Source organism: Trichechus manatus, unplaced genomic scaffold, assembly GCF_000243295.1.
Source record: "Trichechus manatus latirostris isolate Lorelei unplaced genomic scaffold, TriManLat1.0 scaffold00031, whole genome shotgun sequence".
NCBI lineage: Eukaryota > Metazoa > Chordata > Mammalia > Sirenia > Trichechidae > Trichechus > Trichechus manatus.
In genome coordinates, this window is record NW_004443967.1 from 4,854,172 (window position 1) to 4,866,104 (window position 11,933).

The 11,933-nt window shown below is 39.7% G+C and overlaps 1 protein-coding gene across 1 annotated transcript in view; it reads left to right on the top strand.

Moving 5' to 3' along the window:
* TDRD1 (tudor domain containing 1) overlaps window positions 1-11,933 on the top strand; it is a 52,202-nt gene that overhangs the window by 21,692 nt on the left and 18,577 nt on the right. The window contains exons 11-12 of the mRNA XM_023729892.1: window positions 8,683-8,850; window positions 8,973-9,080. Coding sequence (XP_023585660.1) covers window positions 8,683-8,850; window positions 8,973-9,080 — 276 coding nt within the window. The remainder of the gene's footprint in view (window positions 1-8,682; window positions 8,851-8,972; window positions 9,081-11,933) is intronic.

The window sequence follows — 11,933 nt, forward strand, 5'->3', positions numbered from 1 at the left end:
AGGGAGGTCCCAAAAAGGGGTTATAGTGCTGCCACCATCCATTTTCAAGAGATGCCTGCATATTGCACAGAACCATTTGTAAACGAGGCATGAATTTTCTCTTCCTCAGTCAACTGATCATAAGGAACTCCCCACAGAGGCAATAGGTACAGATTGGGAGAGGGCAGGTAATGTGACAGGAGTGGAGACCATGGGCATTTGGGCCACTTCCTCATGTAACTTACTTGTGCCTTCAGGCCCTGCTTAAGCCCAATCTCATATATACTACTTCCACTTAATGATGGAGTGCTGCTGTGCATGTCCAACTTTATGCCCAGTTCATGATGGGCACCTCAGGCTGCATAGTGAATTTGGTGGCCCATAGTTAGGCAGTCTCTACCAAGGCCCAATGATAAGCCAAAAGCTGTTTCTCAAAAGGAGAGTAGTTATCTGACATGGTGGCAGGGCTTTGCTCCCAAATCCTAAGTCTGTGCTGAAATTCACCTATAGGGACCTGCCAAAGACTCTAGACAGCATCTCTATCTGCCACTGATACTTCAAGCACCATTGGATCAGCCGGATCACACAGCCCAAGTGGCAGAGTGGCTTGGACAGCAGCCTGAACCTGTTGCAGAGCCTTCTCTTGTTCTGGACCCCACTTAAACCCAGCAGCTTTTCGAGTCGCTTGATAAATAGGCTGGAGTAGCACACCCAGATGATATGTTGCCTCCAAAATCCAAAGAGGCCCACTAGGCATTCTGCCTCCTTTTTAGTTGTGGGAGGGGCCAGATGCAATAACTTATCCATCACTATAGCAGGAATATCTCAACGTACTCCACACCAGTAGACCCCTAGAAATTTCACTTGAGTTAGAAGGCACTTGAATTTTTGTTCTGTTAATTTCTCACCCTCTAGCATATAAATGGCTTATCATTGCATGATAAAAGTCTAGAGTCATCAATAATTCTTCTTTACTAAGTCCAGTCAGCACAGTGTTACCAATGTAATAGACCAGTGTGACGTCATGTGAAAGGGGAAGGCAATTAAAGTCCCTGTAGACTAAATTATTACGTAGGGCTGGAGAGTTGATATAAACCCTGACGTAAGACAGTAAAGGTATATTGGTGGCCTTCCTTCAAAACAGGTATGGAGAGGAAGGCATTAGACAGCTTGATAGCTGCATACCAGGTAATAGGAGATACATTAATTTTCTCAGGCAATGAAACCACATCTGGAACAGCAGCTGCAATTGGAGTCACCACGTGGTTAAGTTTTTGATAATCCAGTGTCGTCCTCGAAGATCCATCTGTTTTTTTTGCACAGGCCAAATAGGCAAGTTAAATGGGGATGTGGTGGAAATTACCACCTCTGCATCCTTCAAGTCCTTGATGATGGCAGTAATCTCTGCAGTCCCTCCAGGAATGTGATATTGCTTTTGTTTTACTATTTTTCTAAGTAGAGGTAGTTCTAGTGGCTTCCACTTGGCTTTCCCTCCCATAACAGCCCTTACTCTACATGTCAAGGATACAGCGTGGGAGTTCTGCCAATTGCTGAGCGTATCTATTCCAATTATGCATTCTGGAACTGGGGAAATCAGTACAGGATGGGTTCAGGGACCCACTGGACCCACTGTGAGACAGACATGAGCTAAGACTCCATTAATAACCTGACCTCTATACACCCCTGCTCTGACTGGTGGGCCACAGTGACATTTCGTGTCTCCTGGAATTAGTGTCATTTCAGAGCCAGTGCCTAGTAATCCTTGAAAAGTCTGATTATTTCTTTTCCCCCAATGAACAGTTACTCTCCTAAATGCTCACAGATCCCTTTGGGGAAGGTTTGGGAGCAAGAGTTACAGTATAAATTTTTGACAGTGTAGGGAGGGGTCCTTCCTCAAATGGAACCAGCCTCCCCTTCATTCAAGGGATTTTGGGTCTATAAACTGGCTCGAGTCTGGGAATTGAGGAACCATGACTCTGTATTCTGGTGATTGGAGTTAGAGTGCTGTTTGCTTGATCTAGAATTCTTCTGCTTATACAGATTAAGTAAATATATAGTAGATTTTCCATCTGTTTCACTCCTAGGGACACCATGACTAAGTATCCAGTGCCGTAAGTCCATGCAAGTCAGACTGTTCTGATTACTGTTTTGACTCTGCTGTCCATTACGATAACCATGCCCACCTTGTCTTTGTCGATTGAGTGCGACCGCTTGGCCCCTACCACCATGGGGTCCAGTCAGCCACGTTGTAGTTAGGTGTCTTAATTCATTTAGGGCAGTTCCTCCTGTTAAATCTGACTTTACATAAGGTAGATATCACAGCAGTCTTCAGGGATGCTGGGGCCCCCTTTACAAATTTGTTCCTCACAGTTGTGGTAAAAGATGTGTCCTCTGGGCACTCCATGGGTGGATCTGTGGGTCCAATCTGATAAATACACTCTTTAACATTGCCAGTTTCCCTAAGCCTTTGGATACCTTCTTCTATAGTATACCAAAGCTGGTCTGTCATTTCAACATGATTTAGGGTAGGCCACTGCTTAAATTCATACTTCAGTGAACCAACCAAATAAACTATTAGATCCTTTTCTAACCTCTTGAGCTAAAACACTGAATGAAGAATCTGTGCTTAATGGACCCATATCAGTAAACTCAGACTGATCCAGCTTTATGTTCCTACACCATTATCCCACATCCTTAATAGGCATTCCCATACATATTCCCCATGTTTCTGTTTGTATGTGTTAGAAAAATCTAGCAATTCTTTTGGAGTGTCGTGTACCTCCTCCTGGGTCACATGTTATACTTCACCTTTGGGGCTCTCTGGTACTTAAATCTAGTTACAGGTCTAGAAGCCAAAATGGGTGGTGGGAGTGGGTCCTGAGGACATTCAGTAATGTCTTGTATCTTTCTCAGGCAATACTCCAGGCAACGCCCCAGGCACTGCCCAAGTCAGTATCTCAGAGAAAGACTGTTCAGGCACAGCTGGGTTAATCTCATCAGATGGGGGTGGAAGGGATAATGATTTTGCTGGGGAGGGTAGCCTAGCAGATAAAGATGGAGTAATCTCTTTAGATGGGAGTAAGAGGGCTGGTTCTGTTGGCAGGAATGATTCAACGGAATTTAGGGCTCAGTGTCCACAGATTCCTGATTATCTGCCCGTATGTCCCCATCCCAAGTTTCACGATCCCTTTTCTTCCACTCAATGCCCTGACTTTAACTTCAGACACCATTTGAAGTTGGGAATTCAATAGCGTTGTAATTCAGCCACTTTTACGATGAAACTCTGGGTTTGGTTTTCGACAGTATCGGCTCTCCTCTACAAGAAATAAGGTTTTCTTTCAGGGCACAAGTAGCAAGTTTGAGGTCTTTTATGTGGTGCTTGAGCTGTGACTCTGAGGCCCTGAGCTCATCTCTTTCTTTCATCACTTTGTCTAGTGAAAGTAGGACCAACCAACCAGCTTCCTTATACTTCTTATACTGACAGAATTGTAGAAAAGTGTCAAATATGCAGTCATCCTGAGCCTTGTCTCTCCCCTCTCAGATGTTTGGCCACTGATAGCAGATCTCATCAATGAGGTGATTACATTGTATTAGATCTCATCATGGAGGTGATTACATTATGTTGCAGTTTGGAAGAGCAGTCAGTCCAACGTCTGCCGAACCACTGAGAATCATAGCTTAGTCAAGTTGACACATAACATCAACCACCACAGGGGCATAACCCAGCTCACTGTGTTTAGTACTCTTTCCACCATAGCATGCATCCCTTACTATGAGATGACAGGGTGATGGTTAATTTTTCTTGCACTTACCTACTTATATTTTGATTTTCTAAAACACTTTAAGAATATTTTTTTAATTTTAGTTTATCTCTTATCTTTCCCTTTTATACTTGATATAATTGAGCTTACTTACCTTGGCTGGTGTTTTGGAACAATTATCCGTTTCAGTGGGATTTCTAGCATAACTTCAGGAATTCCTTGTAATCTGCTCCGAGAGGTTGTTCCTAGGTAGCAAATTCCCGACAAGTTTTGTGGTCTATTAAAGTTTCCCTTTGGTTTTCAAAGAATCAGACTATCTGGTAAGAATTAATTTCTTTAATAATTCTGTAATATTCTAGATAATCTGTTTTGTCTTAATGTCTGTGTTAAAAAAATGAAGTTGACCTTAGTTGTATCTGAATAGCATCTTACTCTCAGGTCCTTAAAGTAGTTTTTTTTTTTTTTTTTCGGTCTTTCCGGAATTTGATAAATTGGCATCATGGTGTCTTTCCTTAAGTCTTAATCCTAAAAACATATTTCTTGAGAACTTGAAATTTTATAGGCTAGGTATTTTTTACATTTCTGCGAGTTTTCTTACGTTCTGATTTACTTTTCAGTATGCTTAAAGCCTCTTCCTGCAGACTCTTCGCTTAGCCCTAAATTGTTTCTCTCGACTTATTACCGGTCTTTTTTTGAACTGTTTAATGCACTTTAAAAAAAATTGATTTCTAGTTTAACTTACTCCTTTAATCCTAATTATTTTATTCTTCGTTACTTTTAGTGATAAATTGCTTCTTAATTGAATTTATCTCTTCACCATAGAATTAAACTGTAATCTGATGTGTTTATACTTCAGTATCTTAAGAGGATATCCATTCCAAGTTATATTTTCTTGAATTTTTTTAGAGACCCTTAATTAGAGACCCTTACGTTGTTTTAAGTGCCGTCCAGTCAGTTCCAACCCATAGCAACCCTATGTACAATGGGAGGAAACACTGCCCGGTCCTGCGCCAACCTCACAGTCATTGCTATGTTTGAGCCTATTGTTGCAGCCACTGTGTCAGTCCATCTCGTCAAGGGTCTTCCTCTTTTTCGCAGAATCCTCTGCTTTACGAAGCATGATGTCCTTCTCCAGGGACTGGTACCTCCTGATAACGTGTCCAAAGTACGTGAGATGAAGTCTTGCATCCAGAAAGCACTGGCTGTACTTTTTCTAAGACACACTTGTTTGTTCTTCTAGCAGTCTGTGGTATATTCGGTATTCTTCACCAAAACCATAGTTCAAATGTATCACTTCTTCAGTCTGCCTTATTCGTTGCCCAGCTTTTGCGTGCGTATGAGGCGATTGAAAATACCATGGCCTACAGCAGGTGCACCTTAGAAATCAATGTGACATCTTTGTTTTTTAACCCTTGGAAAGAGGTCTTTTGCAGCAGATTAGCCCAATGCAGTGTGTCTTTTGATTTCCTGACTGCTGCTTCCTTGGGTGTTGATTGTGGATCCAAGTAAAATGAAATCCTTGACAACTTCATTCTTTTCTCTGTTTATCATGATGTTGCTTATTGGTCCACTTGTGAGGATTTTTGTTTTCTTTATGTTAAGGTGTAGTCCATTCTGAAGGCTATGGTCTTTGATCATCATCAATAAGTGCTTCAAGTCCTCTTCACTTTCAGCAAGGAGGGTTGTGTCGTCTGCATAACGCAGACTGGTAATGAGTCTTCCTCCAATCCCGATGCCACGTTCTTCTTCATATAGTCCAGCTTCTCGGAGTATTTCCTCAGTGTAAGATTGAATAAGTATGGTGAAAAGATATAACCCTGACACACATCTTTCCTGATTTTAAACCACGCAATATCCCCTTGTTCTGTTCGAAAAGCTGCCTCTTGGTCTATGTACAGGTTCCTCATGAGCACAATTAAAAATGTTGTAGAATTCTCATTCTTCGCGATGTTATCCATAATTTTTTATGATCCACACAGTCAAATGCCTTTGCATAGTCGATCAAACACAGGTAAACATCTTTCTGATATTCTCTGCTTTCAGCCAAGCTCCACCTGACATCAGCAGTGCTATCCTTTGTCCCATGTCCTCTTCTGAATCCGGCTTGAATTTCTGGCAGTTCCCGTCAATGCACTGCTGCCACCATTTTTTTTTAATTATCTTCATCAAAATTTTACTTATGTGTGATATTAATGATATTGTTCAATAATTTCCACATTCTGTTGGATCAGTTTTCTTTGGAATGGGCATGTTATGGATTGAAATGTGTCCCCTCAAAACGTGTCAACATGACTAGTCTATGATTCCCATTATTGTGTGGTTGTCCACCATTTTGTGATCTGAGGTGATTTTCCTTTGTGTTGTAAGTCTTACCTCTGTGATGTCAATGAGGCAGGATTAGGGGCAGTTATATTAACATGGCAGGATTCAGTCTAAAGGTTAGGTTGTATCTTGAATCACTGTCTTTTGAGATATAAAAGAATTGTGCAGAGAAGAGAGGGACCTCCTACCACCAAGAAAGCAGAGCCAGGAGTGGATTGTGTTTTTTGGATCCAAGGTCCCTGCGCTGAGAAGCTCCTAGACCAAGGGAAGACTGATAACAAGGGCCTTTCTCCAGAGCTGACAGAGAGCTGGTACCCATAATTTGGAGTTCTAGCCTCCTAGACTGTGAGAGAATAAATTTCTGTTAGTTAAAGCCATCCATTTGTGGTATTTCTGCTATAGTAGCACTAGATAACTAAGACAGGGCACAGACATGGATCTCTTCCGGTCAGTTGCCCAGGTAGCTGTCTTCCAAATTTGTTGATGTAGATGAGTGAGTGCTTCTAGTGTTGTATCTGTTTGTTGAAACATCTCAATTGGTATTCTGTCATTTCCTGGAGCCTTGTTTTTTTGCAGTGCCTTCAGTGCAATGTGGACTTCTTCCTTCAGTACTATTGGTTCTTGATCATATTCTACCTCCTGAAATAGTTGAACGTCGACCAGTTCTTCTTGGTACAGTGAGACTGTATATTCCTTCCATCTTCTTTTGATGCTTCCTGTGTCACTCACTATTTTGCCCATAGAATCCTTCAGAATTGCAACTCGAGGCTTGAATTTTTTCTTCAGTTCTTTCAGCTTGAGAAATGCTGAGCATATTCTTCCCTTTTGGTTTTCTAACTCCAGATCTTTGCACGTTTCATTGTAATATTTTGTCTTCTCAAGCTGCGCTTTGAAATCTTCTGTTCAGCTCTTTTAATTCATCATTTCTTCCATTTGCTTTAGCTTCAAGTTTCAGAGTCTCTTATGACATCCGTTTGAGTCCTTTCTTTCCTGTCTTTTTGATGACCTTTTGCTTTCTTTATGTATGATGTCCTTGATGTCCTCCTACAACTCCTGGTATTCGGTCATTAATGTTCATTGTGTCGAATCTGTTCTTGAGATGGTCTCCAAATTCAGATGGGATATATATACTCAAGGTCATACTTGTTTTTGGAGCCCTGGCGGCACAGTGGTTAAGTAATACAGCTGCTAACCAAAAGGTCAGCAGTTCAAATCTACCAGCTGCTCCTTGGAAACCCTGTGGGGCAGTTCTGCTCTGTCCTGTAGGGTCGCTATGGGTCGGCATCTACTTGATGGCAGTGGGTACAGAATTGTTTTAATTTTCATCAGCTTCAACTTAAATTTGCATATGAGTGATTGATGGTCTGTTCCGCAGTTGGCCCCTGGTGTTGTTCTGACTGATGATATCGAGCTTCTCCATTGTCTCTTTTCACAGATGTAGTCGATTTGATTCCAGTGTATTCCATCCGGTGAGGTCCATGTGTATAGTCGCCGTTTGTGTTATTGAAAAAAGGTATTTGCAATGAATAAGTTGTTGACCTTGCAGAATTCTGTCATGCCATCTCTGGCATTGTTCTGTCACCAAGGCTGTATTTTCAAACTGTTGATCCTTCTTCGTTTCCAACTTTTGCATTCCAGTCACCAGTAATTATCAGTGTATCTTGGTTGCATGTTTGATCAATTTCATACTGCAGAAGTTGGTATAAATCTTTCAGTTTCCTCATTTGCCATTAATGGTTGGTGTGTAAATTTGAATAATAGTCATATTAACTTGTTTCCTTGTAGGAGTATGGTTATTATCCTATCAGTGACAGTGTTGTACTTCAGGATAGATTTTGAAATTTTTTTTTTGACAGTGAATGCAATGCCCTTCCTCTTCAAGTTGTCATTCCTGGCATAGTAAACCATATGTTTGTCTGATTCAGAATGGCCAATACCAGTCCATTTCAGCTAACTAATGCCTAGTATATCGATCTCTATATGTTCCGTTTCATTGTTGACCGCTTCCATTTTTCCTAGATTCATACTTCGTACATTTCACGTTCCAATTACTAATTGATGTTTGCAGCTGTTTCTTCTCATTTAGTGTCATGCAACATCAGCCAATGAAGGTCAACTCTACTTTGAGGAGGTAGCTCTTCCTCAATTGTATTTTGAGTGCTTTCCAACCTGAGAGGCTCATCTTCCAGCACTTTGGATCAATGTTCTGCAGCTATTCATAAGATTTTCACTGACCAGTGTTTTCAAAAGTAGACTGCCAGTAGGGTGATCCTGCTGGTATTTGAAATACTGGTGGCATAGCTTCCAACATCACAGCAACACGTAAGCCACCACAGTACAACAAACTGACAGCTGCATGGTTAACTTTTTAATTAGATCTGAATTTATTTTTTATGTCACTGGTTTTCTTTCTTGGGACTAGTCTAGCTTTTGGTGATAAAGAAGTCTGCCTTTATTATAGACCTTTACTATTTGTGGGAGGAAACACCATAGACTCTCTGCTGGGAATCTTGCCTGGTCATATTCTCTTTTCCAAATGATTACAGTATGCATGATTTACTTACTTATTTTTGACTTTCATGAAACCAAGATGACTTTTATTTTTCTGTTTTCTAAGAAGATCATTCTGAAGATGCTGGAAAAATGACAACTGAAGACAAAATTGTTGTAGACAGAAGTGACTTGATCCCAAAAGTGTTAACTTTGAATGTAGGGGACGAGTTTTGTGGTGTGGTTGCCCACATTCAAACTCCAGAAGACTTCTTTTGTCAACAACTACAAAGTGGCCGTAAGTAAATTTTCTTGATTTGTTCAGTCAAGATAACATACTTCAAGAGAGTCAGCATGCAAAATTAAAGATGATATATCAATATGTATTTATTCTGTTTAAGATGTGATCTATATCTACAGATAAGCTTGCTGAACTTCAGACGTCGCTTAGTGAATACTGTGGTCGATTGTCTCCACGCTCTGATTTTTTTCCAACCATTGGCGATATCTGTTGTGCTCAGTTCTCAGGTAAGGAAAGAGCGTTATTGGGTCACTTGTTCATTACCCAGCTGAAAATTAGATGTATAGAAATCTCTGCATTTATCATCTGTTATTCTTATATTTAATTTATTACTGAGAATTTAGTAAAAACAACTGAAACAGTCTCAGTTTACACTGAATGGTTACATTTGAAGCCTGAGTATTAAAGTGCACCAATTATGTTTTGAAACAAGCCTAGCTAAACTGGTTCAAAGGAATAAGGTGATGTGTGTAAGGCCAGAGGGTCTGTGAGTGTCAGAGGGGTATTAAAGGGAGTTTGTTTTTAAAAATTTCATAAATCCTTTAGTTTTTTTGGGAGCCCTGGTGGCACAGTGGTTAAGAGCTTGGCTGCTAACCAGAAGGTCAGCAGTTCGAATCCACCAGCTACTCCTTGGAAGCCCTATGGGGCAGTTCTATTCTGTCCTATAGGATCGCTGAGTCAGAATCAACTTCACCGCAATGGGTGGGTTAGGTTTTTTTTATTTTTTGGAGACTGACTCAGATAATCTTGTTTATATAAATATGTAGATGTGGAACCTCCTAGTCTCATGTTTTTATCTGGTTTCTTTGGAACAACAAGAGGGTCTGGAAGCACAGAGCTGTCGTGGCGCAGCCTCTGTATTTGATCAGGTCTTATCTTATGAGTACTGGATTCTGTTAGTCTTTGCTGAAGGAGGTCCAGTGTACGCTCAGAAGGGGAGATAACAAGCTACAAGTAAGCCTCCAGTAAATTGCTTGCTTGGTTGATGGAGTCTGATTGATTCATACTGCCAGGTATTTTAAATTAGCCCTGCTTGATGCTTTAGCAAATGGCTCATTTATTGATCAAGACCTTGGGGATTCACATGACCAGGACATGATCTCTATCCTAATGAGCTAACTGTCTAAAAGGGAGCCAAGACATGTAAATAAATAATGACAGCATATGATATAAGTAGTATAATAGTAAGGTATGAATAAAAATTACATTTTAAGAGTTGAAGGCTTCTGGTGAACAAAAACAGCAGTGTCAAGTAAGCATATGTTGTTCAGTAAAGCGTGGTATTGTATTAAAATAAAATCTATAAATGACCATCCCTGATTTGAGGAGGAAGAGTTTTTGTTTATATTTACGTTGAAAAAGCATTTGAGATTGAGTCTTCCTTTTTCCAGAGGATGATCAGTGGTACCGTGCCTCCGTTTTGGCTTATGCTTCTGAAGACTCTGTATTGGTTGGATATGTAGATTATGGAAACTTTGAAATCCTTAGTTTGACAAGACTTTGTCCCATAATTCCAAAGTTGTTGGAACTTCCAATGCAAGCTATAAAGTGTGTGCTGGCAGGTATGAAAGTTTTATGGTCCCCTTCTTCTTAAAATGTTTACTCAGAAGGTAAAGAAATGTATCTAGACATAATTTATCTCACTGCAAGAATACTCCTTAATAAAACATTTTGGAAATGCAGAATGCTTATTTTCTATCTGTAAAAAAATAAAATTTAGTGTGCCTGTAGTTATGGAACTGTTTTTTTTTTTTTTTGCTGTTTATAGAGACTACATTAACTGTACTATAGAAGGCTACTAACTGACATGAAAAGATACATGAAGAAGGGGAAATCCTGCTTATAAAAACAATAAGTACAGTTTGATCATATGCTTAGAAATTACTGCATGGGTAACTTGTCCCACTAGGATCAGGGGCTTCTTTCCATGTCAGTCAGCTGACTTCTGCAGCCTTCATTCAGATGTACCATAATTTAACTACTATCCAATATCCGAAGGGTACTTCCAAGTTTTTGCTATTACCGAAGATTTTGCAATATATCAAAGATTATTTCCTTAAGATATGTTCCAGAGTGTAGTAACATTGCAGAATACCTCTGTAGAATACATTTTCACAGGTGGAGTGGTGGTGTCAGGGGGTAAGCCCTTTTCATGTTCGTGATACATATTGCGGATGTCCTCCAGAAGGGGTTGAATTAGTTTACACACCCGCTGAAATGCATGAGGGAGTCAGTTCCTTCACACATTGATTCACCAAATAAATATTTCTGTATTATTTTACCTTGACTGGTTTTGATAAGCTAAGCACTAAATCACTTCAGTTTGCTTCATTACCAGTGAGGCCGAACATTTTTTCATAAATTACTTGGCTCTTATATTTTATGAACCAACTAAGCATACGCTTTGCCCGTTTTTTGGTTGTTGATTTGTAAGTGCCCCATCAGCATTGATTTGTGTTACAAATGATTTGTATGTTAATATGAGGGACTAATATTTCTTCCTGAATTGTTTTATGCTGTTGTTTTTGATTTTTAAAAGAACAGTATTGAAGTATAATTTGCATACCATAGGTTCACTGTTTTAAATTCAGTGATTTTTAGTAAATGCTTTTTAGCAAGTTGTGCAGCCATCACCGTAATGCAGTTTTAGAATATTTCCATCACCCTAGTGAGTTCCCTTGTGCCTGTTCACAGTTAATCTTCACTCCTCAGGCAACAGTCTACTTTCTGTCTATAGATTTGCCTTTTCTGAACATTTCATGTCAATGGAATTAGGATGGCTTTTTACATAGAAATATATAAGCTTTTCACAGTTTTTTTTTTTTTTTGTAATTTTTTCTTTTTGTAATTTTGTAACCATTTTCATGTGTAGAAACTCTTTCTGTTCAGGTGGGATATTTTGATTCTAATGTTTGTCATAGAGTACTTTAACTTTGTGGACATTAGAGCCTAGATTTTTTTTTTTTTAATATTTTATTGTTCTTCAGGTGAAGGCTTACAGAACAGATAGTTTCTCATGTAACAGTAACACACATGCTGTTTTATGACATTGGTTAACAACCCCACAACATTTTAACCCT